This window comes from Genypterus blacodes, unplaced genomic scaffold (assembly GCF_046128005.1).
Source record: "Genypterus blacodes isolate CSIRO-AG114 ecotype Tasmania unplaced genomic scaffold, CSIRO-AGI_Gbla_v1 ptg000045l_1, whole genome shotgun sequence".
In the NCBI taxonomy this organism is placed as follows: Eukaryota; Metazoa; Chordata; class Actinopteri; order Ophidiiformes; family Ophidiidae; genus Genypterus; species Genypterus blacodes.
The window spans coordinates 1819982-1838979 of NW_027466858.1; the positions used below are offsets into that span (position 1 = coordinate 1819982).

Here is an 18998-nt window from a genome sequence, read left to right on the forward strand (position 1 = left end):
CTGATTTAGAGGAAGAAAATAAACAAGCAGAATAAATAGCAACTTGAGCCTCACTAAAGAAATAATGAACTGCACTGCCAAAAAGAGCAGTGTGTGTCCGTGTGTGTGTGTGTGCATGTGTGTGTGTATATATGTATGTGTGTTTGTCCATATATGTTTCTATGGGGTGTCATCGTTTGGTTATGTGGGATAATGTTGTGGGTAAGCCAGGCCAGTTAAAGCCAAGGCTCAGAAGAGAGGAAGAGGGTGAAGATGGGATTTATCACACATTCCGGGATCAATCGTTTTCCCTTCAGGGGTAAAAAAACACACACACACCCATGCAATACCCAAACCATGCACAAACACACAAACACACACAATCCAACTTCACAAAATGGAATACTATCACGCTGTACTCGGAGGGTTACGATCTGAGAATTAGGTCAAGAGTAGTGCTACGCTGTGTGTGTGTGTGTGTGTGGGTGTGTGCCTCTGCCGCTTCATTACAGAGGGCCTGGAAGCGGAGGTCGGCTCAGGATAACCGAGAAGACACGCGTGGAGGCAGGCAGACACACATTACTGCACACAGTATGTAGAAGCACGCGGGACGACTGCAAACAGGCCTCCTTCCCCCACAGCGTCTCTAGGTGGCATCGCTTCTGACACCGAGCCGATGGAAACACGAGGACGTAAATTTCAATCAAACGTCTTTCTGCGGCGCAGCTCAGCGACGGCTCGGGTTGCTTCGTCCCTGCTTCACCTTCACATCATGCAGCAGCGTTAAATGCTTTCCCCAAAAATGCTTTTCCTGGTTTCCTTGAGGTCCAATAGGGAAATACTATTGCTATTGTTGTGACATCGGAATGGAATGTCAGAAACAAAGGCATCGTGTGCGACGACGCTGACAAATAAATCTGCTAACGTTTTTCCCAATCCGAGGAGACTCAAATGATGAAATCTGATTCATGTCCATGTTAAAAAAACAACTTATTGTTCATTTAGAGCTCAAACCTCAGACAAAAATCTGGCCGCCAGGAAAGTAAAACTCCCATTTTGATGCCAGATGATGAAAGCACAATGTGTTTAATTAAGACTTCATTTTTGAAAAGCCATCAAAGTAAAGAGAAAGCTGCTCAGAGACGCAAAAACATCACAATCTGATCATTTCCATTGTTAATTACAATAATGTCCAATTATCCACATCATTCATTACATTGACCATCTGATTGTCTGACTGATGATTCTCCGCGTCAGGCTGTTTCTTCACACGGTAGATTTGATGAAACGTGAGACGGCGACGCCAGCGCTCCGGCTGAGACGCATGAGATGTTGCAAACACATGTTGTCACAAGGACACTGTGTGCATTGTGGCGCGGCGGCTCAGGCCCGAGATGCAACTTAGTAGCACATTAGCAAAACCCCCAAGTAAACAGCACCGGCGCAGGCCGCTGTGTGGCCGTGCTCGGTGTCAGCCCAGACAAAGCGGGAGTCTAAACCTGAGCAGCCTTAATCCCGTCTCTGAAGAAAACACAGCAGTGTCACAAAACCCAGAACCGCTAAGATGACACCTCCTCCCAGCTCGGAGCGAGTGTCTGTCCCCCTGAGGAACGCCGCCAGTATCACCCCCAGTCAGTCAGACAGGCAGGCAGGCAGGCAGGCGGGCAGACAGACAGTTGGCCAGGAAGACAGACAGAGGATGTAGTGAATAGTCTGGAGGGAGGATTGGCAGGAGTGCACAAAGGGAGAGGCAGATGAGGGAGAAAGGATAAGGCTGGTTGGAAATGAGGGAAACTGCCACCTCCTCTTTGCGCACACAGCCATTCCTGTGTCAGCTCTGGCCACTGCAGGCCTCTCCCCTCATGTCTGCCTCGCACCGTACACTCCTCCTTCTCCTCCCTCTTTCTGTCCGAAAAACTGCACTACAACTTCAGCTGTGTACTGTCCCCTCTGCCCCCCCCCACCCCTGGCCATTCACACCATTCTCCCTCGCTCCTCTCCTATCCTCTGCCCTCCCTCCTTTTCTCCCTCTGTTCCGAACGCATGCATTACTTTCAGCCCCGGCTGAGGCAGAGTGGACAGCGAGAGCCGAACAATGGCCGCCTTTCAGTCTCACGGCCCGACATCAGGGGTGGGGTGGGGTGTGTGTGTGTGTGTATGTGGGGGGGGGACCTTACTGTGGCTGCTAGTATTTTTCTGTACTGTCAATTCCAATGGGCTAATGCTTGGAGCTTATTATTGGCACGTCTCCCCACAACGCTAGACTGGACAAAGTGAAAGCAACATTGTTTGATTTATTTATATTTATGTTCAGTGGAAACGGTGGAGGTAAAAAACGTATCAATCGGCCCTTTCACCCGAGCTCGTGTGCGTTTTTTCATTGCGTACGGCGCCGACGGAGGCGAGATCGCCACACAAAAAGAATCTGTGTGAGCCATCTGAGGATACGGCGCCCAGGTGAGGAGGTGATAACACTTTATGGCGTCTATGATTTCTATTTAGAGATATGGACGTTTGGAAATGAACCCGCTAGACTGTGTCAATTCCAAAGGGGGAGCCGACCGCACAATTCTATAGTCCCAAAGCGTTCTCTTCTCCGTGTATTTCTCAGTCTGTCTGCGAAGACGAATTACCTCATGAGTCATTTACAACTGGCTGCAACCCGTCAATTAGGTCTTTATTCAAGGGCTGGAGATGTGTTCTCTTCTGGGATCTATTCTCCACACTGCTGCCCAGCTAGAAAAACATCCAGTCACTCCCCCCACAGTCCCCCCACAACCCCCCCAAGTAAAATAAGGAAAACGGCAGTGAAAGGTCCGAAGCCAGCCTGCCATGAAAGGAATTATCTGTGGAAAATGTGTCTGGCGAAACCCGAACGGTCTCAATCGTTCCCATCACATTTTCCAGTTAAATACTGAAAACGGTGGCAGAAAGAGAAAAAAAAACAAAAAAAACAGTGCAAACCAATCAGTGGCATTGGTGGGACGTGCTAATGCAGTTCCTGTAAATACACTTTGACTTTGACAGTAAATGAGTTTAACGAGATCGAATCAAGCAAAGCTGAAGGCCGACGCTTTAAACGCCGGTAGCTTTGACTTCAGCTGCACACTGGAGATGCTCCGGCTGAGTGAGGAGGGCACCAAGGCTATCACACGGCGCTCAGTAGCGCCCTTTCCTGGTCGGGGGCGTTAGATCAGCCCAGCGTTACTACAGTAACAGCTGCCTCTAAGCCTCCATCTTACAGAGCCGAGCTGACGAGCTGAGGTGTACAGTAGCGCCATTTTCAGCTTCCAACACCGACGTTCAACACACGGCGGCGAAATTCCTCAGCTAACATTTCGCCTTTTCAAGCCTGCGCCAATCAAATTGATAATTTTTTACACAGAAATGATCCAAAACTGATGTAGAAACGTTTTTTCCACTTAATAAACAATGAAAGATACAATCTAAGACACACTAAGACTTTAAAAAACATTGTGCAACTTTAAGAATTTGCGTGGAAAACATTGAGAGCAGGAATGCAGAATCCATAAACAAACACACGCATTTAGAAAGACGAGCAACATGAGAAAATGCCGAGACATTATTTTGTATTGTTGTCCCGCATAGAGCGTTACACATGTGGGTGTTGCGTAAGCCGGTTAATACTTTATTGTTTCCAAGCCGAGCTGTGAGCAGCAGCGTTCCTGTGGAAGCCGGGGGGTTTGGACCGGGCTAAAGGAGAGATCGGCCGGCTGATAGCGGCGTTTCAGCACTTCATCTGACCTTGGGGGTGATTACTCTGAAAACAAAAACCCAGACATCGAATTCTGGTTCCCAAGGCGAGCGAGGGGGGAAACACGTGCAGAAGAGATGAATCTGCCACTCAATAACACCCACAGATCCCACGTACGTCGCAGTTTGGCTGCTAACCTCATTTACCTTTGTGATTATGTTTGACCCAAGCTATTTAATTCTCCGGTGACCGCGCGACGCCGTGAACCTCGACGAGGCCGAGAAATAACCGGCTAATCATAAACAAACAGCAGCTTTGTTTGATTTCATTTCAGACGAATATTTAAAAAAAAATGTCAGACTCAAGGTCAAGACGCTGAAAATGAGCTGATGGAAGTTTTCAAAAATCTGTAAAAACAGGAACAGAGGAAAAATAACTCGTCGCTTCTGGAGACCACAGCCTTAATAAATAAAGGAGAGAGCCTAAATAATACAAATATACAAAATAAAACTTGGCTTTCCTTACAGTCGCGTCGCGTTTGTCTTTCTTTGGCCGTATTAGCATATCTGCTAGGCCAAGACCCCCCAACCCAACCCTCCCCCCGGCAACAGAGGCCGCTTCTGTCCACCGCGCAAGCACCTCCGACGGGGTCACGGCCAAGAGTCCACACCCGCCCCAAGCCCACCCCTACACTCCCCCCCCCCCCCCACACACACACACACACACACACCCCGACCCCTTCCACCGCACAGTGACGAACAGCTGCTTCGCCGAGCACACTGGCTGAACGTTGGCTACTGCCTGCTGGGCTCATTTTCTACTTAATAGAAATGAAGAAGAGGAAAAGGAAAAGAAAAAGAAAATCTCATTTAAATAGCGAGGATATTTACAGGTCCGCCACGAAAAACACCGGCTGCCATTTCAAGCTAATGGACGCCTCGTACCTTCTTATTATCATTCACAGCTTTTCTTGTCAATTTCGGTGTTTATTTTTTCCATATTCTCTGCCGGCCCCCTCACCCTCCTTACCCTCACCCCCCCCCCTCGCTTTCTCATCTCCCGTAGCTCGGCCGGCGCTCGTGCTCTGCATAGAGGAACAACGGAGCAAGGGGGTCAATAGACGGAGACAAGAAGTGGAGGAGGAGGAAGAAGAAGAGGAGGAGCGCAGCGAGTAAAAAGACTCGAGCTCCCACCGAGTCCAGTTAGAAATGATGAAGAGGAGTTACAGGAGAGAACAGTGTGCATGTGGTCAGAGAGCTTCCCAAAATAACTGCTAAACTATATATATATATGGATTTGAACATAAATTCCGTCTCGTTCATTCACCAACATGTTACAGAGACGTGAAGCCAAACGTTTGATGAGCTGATTTATTTAGTCTGTTATGATAAAGAGTCTTTATGATGAAGAACAGACAGACAGACAGACGGGTGAGCAAATCCCCGGGTGCATGGACTAGTTTCCACCTCCAAGTGTACAGGTATGCTAGTGCGCAGTCAGCATTTACACACTCTTTCACACACACACATACACCCACACACACACACAGGCAAGAGCGTGAGCACACACACAATGTGACAGTTACGAACTATAAGGGAGAGAGTTGTAATTATTCAGGTAACTGCCGGCGTATAGGAGAGGAAACAAGGCCTCTATGACCTCATGGCACACACACACACACACCCACGCGCACACACACACACACATAGACGCTGGGACTGCGACAAAGACTGGAATGGTAAAAGCATTTTTTTAAAGCCCCGGCCCGATGCGGCGCGTTAGTAAGATGGCTTCCAGGCTTCCAGGCTTCCATCTACAACGCAGCGAAACAGAAATCACCTTGAGAAACGTTCATGACCACGACCGCATCAGAATGTTTATGTTAATAACGCGGCATCCACCTCCAGCAGAGTTCTGGCGACTAGTTTGTCATTCACAGGCCAACTTTCCGCTTCGTTATTCTCCGGCGTGTGCGCGTGACCTCTCCCTGCGCTCCTACGCGAGCGCGCCTGACCTCCGAGTGTCTTTCTCCACCGTCGACCGTGGAGGGACTCCCGAAATATCTAATCGTATTCATTCATTTTCTGTGCTCGACAAGGGGAGACAGAGAGAGAGAGTGAGAGAGAGTGAGAGAGGGAGGGAGAGGGAGGGAGAGACAAAGAGATGGTGGAGAGGCCGGGCCGGGCGCTGAGAGGCGACAGAGGAGGAAGGCAAGGCAAGGCAAGAGAGAGAGAGAGAGAGAGAGAGAGAGAGAGAGAGAGAGAGAGAAAGAGGGGCCATGGGGGAAGAAGAAAGGACGGAGGGAACGGAGAGGAGGGACAGCCGAGACGTCCCTCCAGCCGCCGTCTGTCCCCCTCATAAGACTAAAGACACACATGTAAAGACAGTCAGGGAGAGAGAGAGAGAGAGAGAGAGAGAGAGAGAGAGAGAGAGGGAGAGAGAGAGAGAGAGAGAGAGAGAGAGAGAGGAATGACCGGCTTTTCCTAAGTTATTCCAAACTGAGCGATCTCTCTAAGGACAGATCAAAGTTCTTCACTCCTCTAAGCAGGAACTTTTACGCGTGTTGATGAACGAAACTTTGAACATGTAAATTAGGCGGAAAACCCTCTTTAAAAAAAACTAATCTAAACAGAGATTGTGCTGATTCTCCTGATAAACAGAAGTGGAGGAGAATGTGCGGGCGTGATGAAGAGCCAGACGGGCTTTTTATCAGAATAACAGAGCAGTTCGCATATTTCTGGTCTCACGCTGGAGACGTGAGATGCAGACGTGGAACTGAGCCAACGAAGCAGCGAAGGAGGAAATCCCCCACGCCAACAACACCCAGAGAAAACAACTGCACCGCCACACACACACACACACACACACAAATACCAATCCAATGCAAATACGCTGCAACAATATTCATTTCCAGGCGACTCACAGAATCTGACCCCTGGGGAAAGTTACAGTTTGGAACCATTTTAAAACACAAAAACCCTTAAATTCTTTACCTTTCTTACCCGGCCACTTAAACAGCAGCCTGGGTGACTTAGAAGCGTTATGAAAAATCTGAGTTTCTAAGTGAATTGCGGTTAAACGCCACAAAAACGCTAAGATATGGATGCAGAGTTTATGAGGCAAACTGTCACTGCTAATTATTTCCCTGTGGAGGCTTTGGTTTCTTTCTGTGCCGTTCCGGTGATTGACGGTAAGCGGAGCGTAACGTACCGACGTACAACGCGGCCACCTTAAGCTCTCAGCATGGACACAGCGAATTAAGCGGCAAAAAGTCTAGTATTTTGACAAAACGGAATTTAAACAACGTGCTGCTATATACGCTGCAACGGCGGATTAGCCACCTCAGGCAGCAACGCTCGGCTGCGGTTTCGTCGTGTGCAAAAAAAGAGAAAGACACTAAAAAAAAATCACGCCGACAGATGTGCTACTGGGGAAAGTAGAGAAACTGAAAACCCTGACGCCTCCAAACGCCGCCATTGCGCCCAAACACCACGAGGGATTGTGTGAAGACGAGAGGCAAGCGAGAGAACTCACACACAAACGCACACACAAACACACACACACACACTGCTATTATCCTTTAAATGATTGAAGATTACATTTGTTTACGCCAAATTACACATTTCCACTTAGGTAACGGCGCAATTATTAGATTTGCGTTGTCGTAACTCGTGCTCGTCGGTGAGCAGAGGGCGTTGGGAGATGACGGCAGGTTTCGATGTGACTGTGACGCCTCAGTGGAAAGTTATGTTACAGTGCCACACCAAGCTCGCCACAATAATGCAGGAAGAAAGGGACTCAATATTTATTAACTAAGTCATCAATAAAACAAGTTTGCTCTCCTGTGCCTTCCTCTCCGCCTCGCTGTAACGTTACCTCCCTGGCTTCCTGCCTCGGCCCCGCAGGGCTGAGAGTCAAACAAACTCCATTTGGAGTAAGTAGAACGGAGTGAGTGGCGTTCGCTGCATTACAGCCTCGGTGAAAACCTGTTTCCTTTCCTCAGGCGAGTCAAGAGTTTCAGAAACAGATTAGGTTTAGGAAGATATCTATTGCTCTGATTTTACCGAGACACAAAAGGGGGTCAAGAACACAACAGGCACGGAGACGACCCGATCACACACACACACACACACACACACACTTCTTGTTTTCTCCCTGCTTCAGTTTTAGTGTGTCGGATCTGAGATTAACTGTCGATTAACTTAAATTTCCCTTTTTTTTCTTGTGTGTCGTTTTTCTTCCCCGGCACTGAGAAAACTTGTCAGCACATCTGGAAGGCATCAAGTTAACTGAGCAGCCAGTCAAGTCAAAACGTTTTTGGTTGAAAAAATAACGTCCAGTCTAATGAAAGATTTTTTTTTTCCGCCTTTATCAACAGAACACATCAAGATCTAAGTCCAAATTGTGTTTGCCGCTATTGAAGGGAGCGGCCCGTAAATAAACAGCTGGGGCGAGCCGGAGTCAAGACCTCGACCACAACAGTCATGGTCTACGGTCTATCAGGCCCCGGGATCTAGGCACCCGCTGCACTGGGCCAGACTGCAGGGGGGAGCTTTACACACTCAGCTCCTCCGCTTGGTCCCCCTGACCACTAATTGCCTTAAGCAATAAATCTTGTTTTCACAAACTTCAAACTGAATATAAATAGTTGTGCAACAAATTCAGCGTGTACGATTAATGGCTTTGTGCGCACTCGGAGAGCCGAGTCGTGGATTTAATTCGACAAAAATGTTAAGTGTGGTTGGCAGTTGAGTGAAAGATCGCTGTAAACTCCTACAGCGGTGTTTAGACCTAATAATGCTGAGGACAATGCTGTTCAGTCTAACCTCCATAAGGGACTTTTATTACTGTATGTGTGTGTGAGAGTGTGTGTGTGTGTGTGGGAGATCAACGTGGACTCAGTGTACTTTCACCGCTCACTCAAGGCTCTGGAGCAAACTTCAGAAAGTTTCAACTCAGCTCAGGCCCGCAGCTTTGGCCCATCTGAAGCTGCTCACACTTCACTTCACTTCACTTCACTAGAATTTTGCAAAAGCTCACAGTTATTATGATTCTCCATAAACAAAAACACACACACACACACACACACACAGACAAATAAGCTTTACCATTTGTTATATTTTTCAAACAAATTAACTGTGAAAGGTTCTGCTTTTTTTTCTCTGCTCTTTGACACTATTTAAAACAACTTTGCTTATTTATTATGGCGACCCTCAGAGGTCACGCTCAGCAGTGTGAGCGGCCTGGAGGAGCTACACCAGAGGCCCGAGGTTGAATATTTCCCTCATGAAAACTGTTACTAATTTTAAGAGTGAGAGCTCCCACATTTGTAACGTTTCACAGCGCAAAAAGAAATTGCTTACAAGTCTGAAGCCAAAGTTATTGTTTCAATCATTTCACATTCTCATCCCAGTGATTCTGTGTTTAGTGCTGCTAAATGTATTTACATGCTGATAGGGATTTCATTTGGTAAATAGATTTTTTTCTGGAGCTTTCTGTTTAGAAGTGTGAGCTTCAAACATAGAGGATCATAACATAATACTTTAGAAGAATCCCAGTTAAATATCAGCTGCTAGAATTTAGCCACAACGAAGAACATTTCACTGGAGATTTCAAGGACATTTTGCTTTATATGAAATGATTCAGCATTTTTAGGATTATTAGTAAAAGGAAGAAGAAAAAAAGTTTCCAACAATTCTATTACTCCCTTTATTCCTTTATCTTTCGCTCTAAAGTAACTTTGCCCTGTTTGTGTCGCGTAGATGACAGATTAAGCCTTATTGGAACAAAGTTGTAATCAGATGTGTCCTGTTGTAATTACAGTTATAATTGTTGTAAATCTATTTCGTTTCTATAATATCGATCGAGGCTGTGAACATTAATTATCGCTATTTCAGGCATGGAGACGCACAGTAAGTTGTCGTAACTAAGTTTCTTCACAGCGAGTTAATGAGCGGACACGTCCAGCGGCTTCACACAAACACAGACACACTCAGACTTGGTGGAAAACAGTTTGGATGCTTGATTTTGTTTGGTTTTTCGCTCGGATGCTCATATTAATGGTTCCCGCGGGGTTCAGACTAAATATCCCGCCCGGGGTTCAGACTGAAACCCGGGTGTGTGTGTGTGTCTCATCTGCTCGCTGCTGACCGGAGGAGCGAGACGGGACACGGGACACGGGCGGACAGCGTGTTTTTCATTCTTGCGACGCGTGATTCTGACCCGCTGCTGTTTGCGCGTTTGCGTGCGGATGGAGTGAAAACGCCACAGTGGCCCTTGCACACTTGTGTACCTACAGCTGCTGGCGTTGTGCCCTCACTGCGGAGAATAAACACCGATTTGCTCCAGCGTGAACCTGCATGCGACCCTCCGGAGACAGATGTGACCGGAGGGGAACCACCGCCGACCCTCCGCGGTAAACCTGCCCCGCACTCAAGCCACTTACCTCGGGTTGGTCCGGTTCCAGAACACGGCGTAGCGGTCAGCCACCACTTTGGAGCTCGGCTCCTGGCTAAATACACACATCCACAGCAGCAGGCAGACGAACAGGACCATTTCCACTTGCAGCATCACTACAGCCAAACTTCGGCACGGTTATCCCTCTTCAGCGTCGGTTCGGTCAGTTGGGAGTTTCACGGGCTCTCTCACCGGGACAGACGGACGGACAGGCGGACAGGTGGCGGGTCTCACTCACATGTGGCCCCGTGTTTCTGGCGCAGTTCGTAGATTCGGAACCAATAGGAGTGTGTGGAACATAGACAGGAGGGAGAGAGGCGGCGAGCATTCAAGTGGACACTTCAGGTGACACTTGTTCAGATTTGTGGGGATATAAAGTTACACAAAAAAAGGAAGAAACCCCAGCGCGTCTCTGTGTTCCTCCGCCCGGGTCCCAGATGAATCACGGGCTGCTTCGGCTCTGACAGTTCCGATTCCTCCAACGAGCTCGACAAGGCGGCGCACAAAAGCAAAACGGGAGAATCGTCTTTAACGAAGTGTGATAATGTGGCCCTGCTGCTGTGCCGGGGAGCTGCTGATGCGAAGACTTCTTACTCCCAAACACGGAGCGCAGAGGATCAGTCGGTCCAAGATGTGATGGAGAAAAGAGGGAGAGAAAGAGAGGGAGGGAGGGAGAGAGAGAGAGAGACTCGGTGTGGCCAATGACGCCGTGTGGCGCACGTCAGATGTCCATGTTCCAACTTTTTAAAGCCATACAGTCAGTCACTCACAGGCGATAGGTGCTGGAGATGTCAGGAGATCTGGAGAGAAGGTGTCTCTGCTCCAAACGTAAACAAGAATGAAGCTGCGATCCCCTTCACGACGATAGCTGGAGGTGTCACGTCCGAGGCGGGGAGGAGGAGTCCTTCTTCTCGGTGCCGGAGAGAGGACGGACAGCCGTGTGTGTGTTCTCCTGCGCCGCTCTCCGTGGAGACTCTCTGTCTTATGCCTGCATCCCAAAGTAGCTCCTTATATATCAGCCATCATGCGACGCAGAGGAAAGAGGGTGAGAAGAAAACAAACGCCCGATCACTCTCCCGGTTGCGTAGTCGATCCGCTGTTGATGTGTTTCGGGGTGTAAACGCCGGGACACGCAAGAAGGTGAGCGCGGAGGCAGAAGCAGGCAGGCGGGCAGCTCCAGACGCCGACTGAGAGAGTGGGTTTGGTTACGGCGGAGCGGGGGAGAGTCCCATTGGTTTGGAAGTATTTGAATGGGCGTCACTCGAACAAAGCCAAGCCCCTCCTCTGCCTAAAGACGAGCTAATTCAATTACCATGAGGTAGAGCTGAAGGGGGACGAAGCGAGGGGTGGGGGCGGGAGGTGAGCGGGACCGGGGACCAGGGGGGCCGAGGACCGGGGAGATGGACCGCCGCTGGATCAGACCGATAAGTGAGCAGGGGCGCTGTTTAATTACGCGGCGAGCGGGCACAACAGAGCGCAGGGAGCCCGGCTACTCCCTCACTTCAATTTAATTTGATTTAATGCTCTTTATTGAGTTAATATAGACAAGACATTAATATAAATCATAATTCAAAACAATTAATAAACGTAAATTCTTAGAAGTGATATCATACAGGAATAATTATATTAATCAATCGCATTAACGCGATCGTTCTGTCATTTTCTTTCATCCAAATAAAAAAAGTATCATTTGCCATATTAAATTGTTATTAATTGCTCAGTTCATCAGGTCGAAGCCGCTCCGCCGGGTCTCACAGCGGCGCGGGGCGGTGACCGAGCAGGGGCAGGAGCGGGAGCGGGCTGCGGGCTGCGGGGGGACGTGATGCTTCTGCTGCTGCTGCCTGTGCTGCCTGTTGCGGGTCTCCGGCTGGAGCTCACGGCGCCGCTCCAGCGCCCAGACGCCCCGCAGTGGCGAGCATGCGGGGTTGGCTGACTCAGCCCGGGGAGGGAGGGGGGGGGCTGAGAATCCACGTGGGGGAAGGGGGGGAAGGGGGGTAGCCTTAAATCAGACCAGTGAGCAATATTCACTGTGAGGATTTATGAAGCATGTATAGAAAATGAGAGCAACAGGCCGGGATTCAGTTGGGAAATACCAAACGAAAAATTACTTCCTATTATTTATTCCTACATGCTCATTTATAGGAACTCAGCGGTGAACGTATATACTGGGTCCTGATAACTTTTTTAATTTGCTATATTCCATCATATGTGAGATTATAGAGCGGTTTAAAGACCTCTGGTGTGTTTGTTTATGCTGCGCTGCTGTATTGTATCGTTTTAAATGGAATATTTTGCCTTTTATAAAGCGAATATCTTTCCTGCCTATATGTCATGCAGCACAATAGTAAAGACTAAGTAGTAAATATAAAATATGCATCCGTGCAGCAGCAGAGGAAGTTGGTGAGTATATTGTTTTGTTTTAAAATAGAAGGAATTGAGGAAGAGTTTTTTAAAGCAGCACAGGCCTATACAGAGTAAATCTCTCCCTATAGGATTCACACAATCATTACAGTCTCCCTCCTCTTCTCTTTTGTCTTAATTCATTTCAGGTGATAAATACTTGAATCATGATGTCAGCATTTTGTCTTTACATGGAAAAAAATGTGAAATCCTAATGCCGTCAGTCTAAAAGCTACAGGTGTCGACTGACGTTGATACAGGAGGAGAGAGGGGGAAAAGAGAGAAGAAGAGAGGGAGGACGGGGCGAGGGAGGGGTGAGGGGGGCAGCCAGTATTTTAAGATAATCCTCTTGACCTCTTCCCTAAAAGTTGTGTAAACTCAGGGCCAATCACTTACCACTATCAGCCAACCACCACCATGCTCAAGCAAACACTCCATAACAAACCACTGACACACACACACACAGACCACATATGCACAATCACATTTTCTCAAGCATGTTTGTCATGCTCACACACACACACACGGACCTGCAGACACACACAGAGGACACTATCAGCTACCAGGAGGGGAGGGTTGAGGAGGTCAGGCCACAGGTCAATGAACATAGCTGTTTTCACACCCACTTTACAGCCATGACTGCATTCCTCTCCTGCTGGGTCCTCTCTCTCTCTCTCCCTTGCTCTCTCACACACACACACACACAAAAACACACTTAAAAAACAAGCATATTTGACTCACCAGTGTGCACAGCATATACCCCCAGCTGCTTTCATTTTCTTGCGGCGTGGAGACAGCGTTTCCCCGAGTTGCCTTCTTAACCTGCTGTCACTATCATAGTGGGCTGTGTTGATTACTTCTCAATGCCGGCCTATTTTCTCCCTCACCTCCATCCACATGTTCCAGCAGAGTGGTGGAAAGTGGCTTGAACTCTATTTCCAACAAGTCAGGTTTATTTTTCAATTTGAATGATTAGAGAGGAGGGGAAACAATAGAAGCACGGACGATCAGCCGTCAGGTGAAATGCTTTTTGATGGAATGAAAACATGACACGCTTTCTTTCTCTCTCACACACGCACTCTGCCATCTTTGTTTCTGCCATCACTGCCCAACTTGTCTATGTTTTTTTCTGTTACATCTGTCTCTCATGCACACTTATGCATGGGTGTGTGTGTCCTCAGTTGTTCCCCCAGCTGAAGAACAACTGTTTTTATATTCCAATTTTTCTTTGACACGATTCCAGTAATGGAATAGAGATACCAGGTTTCATCAAGGGCTTCAATTTGATATAGAAGTTATTCTGGCCAACAAATGACAAATATTTGGCACCGAGCCCACTATGTTTCCTTTCTCACAGGCGGTAATCTATGCACGCGCACAGACACACACACACACACACACAGGAGGGGGAGGGGGGAATGCTGACTGGTTGACTGGCTGGGCGGTTGATACCTTTTTCTTTATAATGTTATTGTTCTTTTGCCAAAAGGACAATTAGAGACCGGATCATAACGCAGACTCATTAAAAAAGATGTCAGACTGCAGTTCGCTGTGTCCGGTGTCGGTGTTGCAGCTCGGGGAATTCAATAGGCAATTATACACATGAAAAGCAAAAAAAGTAGTTCGCTTGAAAATATCTGCCAATTAGAGACATATGACTGGCAAAAATTCAGCCTGCTGTCTGGCCCAGCATTAATTAAAACTATACATCTCAATTTAATCACATTTTTCTGAATTGCACCCATTGTATCTATTAGATGTGAATTTCATTAATCAGTTAAGAGATGTAAGAAGAAGGTGTCATGGCTACAGACAAAGTGGCACCTTACAGGAATAATGGCTGGCTTTCAATACCATAAACTGTAATAAACCATAAAAGAAGAAGAATCATTAAATCTACTCTCAAGACACTTTTAAAATCATCCTCTCTCATCATCAAAATGTTAAACTATCCCTATACTCATTAGTAAGTTGTACAATGTTTGGCATCAGTTTTGTATAATTGATCTGTTTACCAAGACACAGTGGCAGTTGTTATACAGCAGACGCAGCAGTTTAAGTGAAGGTCTATAGAATGAGCTATGCACACAGCGTAGCTCCAGATCTCATGGATACACACACATCCATAGATATGATGCTCTCTCTAGATTTAGTGGGAGAACAGTGGATGCATTGTGTTCTGTAATTCCATATGTAAGAGCTAATGTTGTATACTGCAAACAGTCCACCGGGATTTCACACACTTTCCTGAATTTGCGTAAATTTTTTGCGACCCCCCACCCCCCCTCCAGAAAAAAATCACAACGTTTACAATTCTGCGTGCGCCCCTGTTGCTTTAAGAGCAACCGGAGATGAGCCTACACCTTCACACCCAGCTGCTCTCCTCTTCACTCTACTGCTATGTAATAGGGAAAAAAAGGGGGGAAAAAACGTTATTTCACACTTCTTTGCCTTTCACATGTTTCACATTCATATGTTTGCAAATTATGAGGTGAAAATTATGCAGAATCACGTTGAATTTGCATGAAATGTATCAGGCTGGGTTTACATCTGAATGGACAACAGAGCTGGATTTCCTCTTTTGGAATTCTGGATATGAACTCTTTCGCATTATAAAAAGAACTAAAATAACAACGCTGGCACCTGCACATCAATTTTGAATTCCTATTCTAACATGTGCTGCCAGGCCTTACACCTGAATAAACGAATATACTACACACATCTGTATCCTGTCTGGGATGTGAAGCAACACTTTCTCATTACGACTGATCTCATCGAGAACATTACCCGGCCCACCCCCTCCTCACACACCCATACACACACACACACCTCCACCCCACCATTCTGTCTATTTTCCATGGCCTCCCTCTTTAAGATGCATATTAGATTAAAGATTTTATTGTCACACTCAATGCACTTAGAGAGCTGGCAAACTGAATCACAGGGAGACAGCATGTCATAGAAGAGACACCTTGGGTTGACCAAGTCTTGACGAGCCAGCACAAATCGATGAGTGCGGCTAATCGGATGTATCTGCCGAGATGGACCCTGCCCTGAATCCAAATGATGGACACCAGAGGGGGGACGGGCGTCGCTATTAGTACACCATCGGCGCCCAAGACGTTAAGATGAAGGCCCGCAATTCAATGAGGAGCCGAGATTTTAATGGGGAACGTCCAACAAGGGTCCTTGTATTTACGCAGGCAAAAAGGGGAATTACAGGTTGATAGCTTGCCTGCATCCCAAAGGCTTCAAACATTTGGTGGAATTCATCTTAATAAGTTCATCCAAACACACAGCTTTGAGCTCTGGCGAAGCAAGAACTCTTTGTTTGGAGTGTTAAGATGTTTCTAAGGACATTTTGGATTCTTTTCTTCCCTGATATTGCGTCACTGGAATCCATTAATCCAAACGTATTCTAGCCACCTCCCAAGCTTACTGAGGATGAGGACTTGATGCAATGATAATTGACTGATTGGATGATAAAACATAGCTTTGATTGGAGCATCACCGAATGCGATTAGATTGTTAGGGCTGTTGTTTACTCTGTTACACTCACTTAAAGTGTGTGCTTCTTGTGTTAAGATGTTCCTGTCTTTACTTTTGCTAAAGGGAAGAACGTGTGTGTGTGTGTGTGTGTGCGTGTGTGGGAGTGGCCATACACATTGCACATCTGTGTATTAGGAAATGAAGGCGTGTGTTTGTACATGCATTAAAGAGAGTGCTTCTTCAAGTCTGGAAGATTATCCTTGGATAAATAAACTTAATCTTTCTGTGCAATTACATCACTAGGAAAGTAAAAAAGAACAGTTTTTCTTTGTGAGATGGATGTGAATGTCCGCGTGAGTCAGGCTTGACTCTCCAGGGTGTGGGATGGATCATCAATTGATAACGATTTAATGAGAACATTCCTCATCGGGCTGGTCGTTATCGGCCAACACGAGTGTGAAAACAGATGTTTCATGTCAGACCTACACACAGTTTTTCCGTAGCTTTACTGTAACTTTTCTGTCGTTTCTGTTCCCCCCCTCCCCCCCTCTGTCTACTGTTAACTGAAGAAAGGCTCACTCACCCACACACACACACGCACGCACACACAAACCATAACACACCCCTGCCCCAGCAGCGTAAATGTTTATCTGGCCTGAAACTAAGTGGTTTGTTTCTTTATGTCTGTGTTTAATGGATTATGTTGTGTGATATTTTATCACGCCACACACTAATGACACCAGATCCAGCTGTGTGCTGTGTGTGTTCCCAATTTCACTGAGAAACAAAGGACATGAACTTTGTAGTAAACATGTTTGCATTTGTGTGCGTGTGTGCGTGTGTGTGTGGAAAGGTGTGTGTAAACGCTATTGAGTTATTTTTTCATTACTTTTTTTTCTTAAAGCAAATTGTTCCCATGTATTCCCCTTAAGTGCATTACTTCCAGTGGGTAAGTACAGGGTTAATGATAAAGAATATGTGTGCGTGGTGCTTTTTATCCTTAGATCTAATTCAGAGAAGTCTAACTTATCCTCATTACAGGGACCTGTAGAGGAGTAGATGACAAATCACAGTATGCGATAATAAAGGTGACACTCTGAAAATCCCCTGGCTGGGATCCATCTCATCATTATGAGAGCATTATGAATGGATGTAATAAAAGTGAATTAAGACGGGACACCGCTGATATAGATATTATGAGCACATTGTCCCTTCCCTAATGTGAATGGTGCTTCAGCCGGCTGCCGCAATAAGAGCCTCAATTTGGAGAGGCCGTCCTCAACGCAGAGTAATACTTACAGACCATCATGACCGAAAAGCTGGGAGGAGAGAGGGTGGGCAACTATCGAGTCCCTCTTTTGTACTCTCTCTGCTCTTTCATTACGGCAATGAATGTAAAAGAAGTCTTTGATATGGCTGGATACAGCGTGCGACGCGGCAGTCATCTGGCTCCGCGGGGCCTCACGTCTCCTTCTTTGAAGTCCCGGGAAGAAATTGATGTTCCGCCGTCCCTTTATGACTCTTCTGTCGAAAAAGGAAATATAGATTCATAGGCGCAGGACAAAGCTTGATAGCCAGATTTGTTCAAAGCAAAGGAGTAGAAGAAAAGCGCCGTGTGTCAGTTGAAGCCAAGAACATTAATCTCTTATTAATACCAGTCGATTCTCTTTTTCAAACCTCTACTTTCTCCCCCTCTCGCTTCTATCTTTTCTCCTCCGGCTCCCTCGCTCTCTGGTGAGCGTTGCTCTGTGGAAAAGGCCACCGTCGAGCCGCGCAGCTATACATCATTGATGAGCGTACAATAGCATTAGTGTACGCTCAGCCTGCTAATTCGCGACGCCTTTATGGAAAGTTTTCTTGAATGGATCCTCTGGTAATGCCACGCGTTCAGGGATAAGCTGGGATCCAAGCTTCTTATGGCACCTTAGATGAAATCAAATGAAGTTATTGTTCTCCTAAAAGAAACACCTGATAACTGCAAACTCGACAGACAAAGAGGTTTGCCCAGCGGAGTGTGTGTGTCTGTTATGCACATTCATATGCAAGAACGTTGCCAGTGTGACATCATGTACAGTGTGTTTGTTCCAAGGGTGTTATTGAAAACTTCAACGCAACAAAGTAACTAATAATTACATGTGTTTGTTGGTAAGTCCTGGCCTCATTGTGTCAGTAAGGCATTCCTGACTGTGTGTGTGTGTGGGAATGTTTCATCTGGCGCCCTGACGCCTCTGTGATCTGGCTCCTCCAGATAAACACAGGCCAGAGATAGACCAGGTCCCTCTCCTGCTCTTAATGTGTCATAAAACTAAACGTAGGGACACAAAGGAGTTTGAGGTGAAGGCCCATGTGTCAGGTAACACACACTAACACACACACACACGTACAGATTCATACTCTCACAACCAAGAGAGTGGTTCTGATACGTTTTTGAACCAAGTACCACGTAAGCAGCCACCAACACCAACCAAACAATTAGAGAAGTGTGTGTGCAGTGGCTCTGCTTCAGTTCCTCTGCAGCTACACCTGGCGTCGTCGCCGTTCCCCTCAGTCTGCACAGGTGGGTCTGGGCTGTCGGGGGGGGTTTGTGGGGCTTTTGGTGTCTGTTGAGCATGAATGAGCACAAAAAGTCCCTGACGTTTATCAGATGTGACAGGAAAGTGAGCACAGAGTTGAGACCGATGACGTTATGAGGAATTCAACACAATACATCTACACACACACACACACGTACATGCAGAGGACTTCTGCTGGCCTGTGAATGACTTATGACTTCCTCTTTTGTGAACTACGCCCATGATGTTGCTACATTTCTTCTGGGTTTTTATGACACGTGACGTCATGGAGCATTGATACGATCCAGGGAGATGTGAGGTCACGGCAATTTCCTCCACACCGAAATCAATCACAGAGGCGGAATCCAAGGAACGGGCCGCGCTGCGAGGGGATGGGCACCTCCCAT

General features: G+C 46.9%; 1 protein-coding gene across 2 annotated transcripts in view; it reads right to left on the reverse strand.

Moving 5' to 3' along the window:
* efna5b (ephrin-A5b) overlaps window positions 1-11411 on the reverse strand; it is a 79339-nt gene extending 67928 nt beyond the window's left edge. The window contains exon 1 of one of the 2 annotated variants that reach the window (XM_076149340.1): window positions 10140-11411. In XM_076149340.1, the coding sequence (XP_076005455.1) occupies window positions 10140-10264 (125 nt within the window). In that variant the 5' untranslated portion in view covers window positions 10265-11411. The remainder of the gene's footprint in view (window positions 1-10139) is intronic. The other variant, XM_076149339.1, reaches the window with a different exon arrangement.
* Window positions 11412-18998: the final 7587 nt, after the last annotated feature.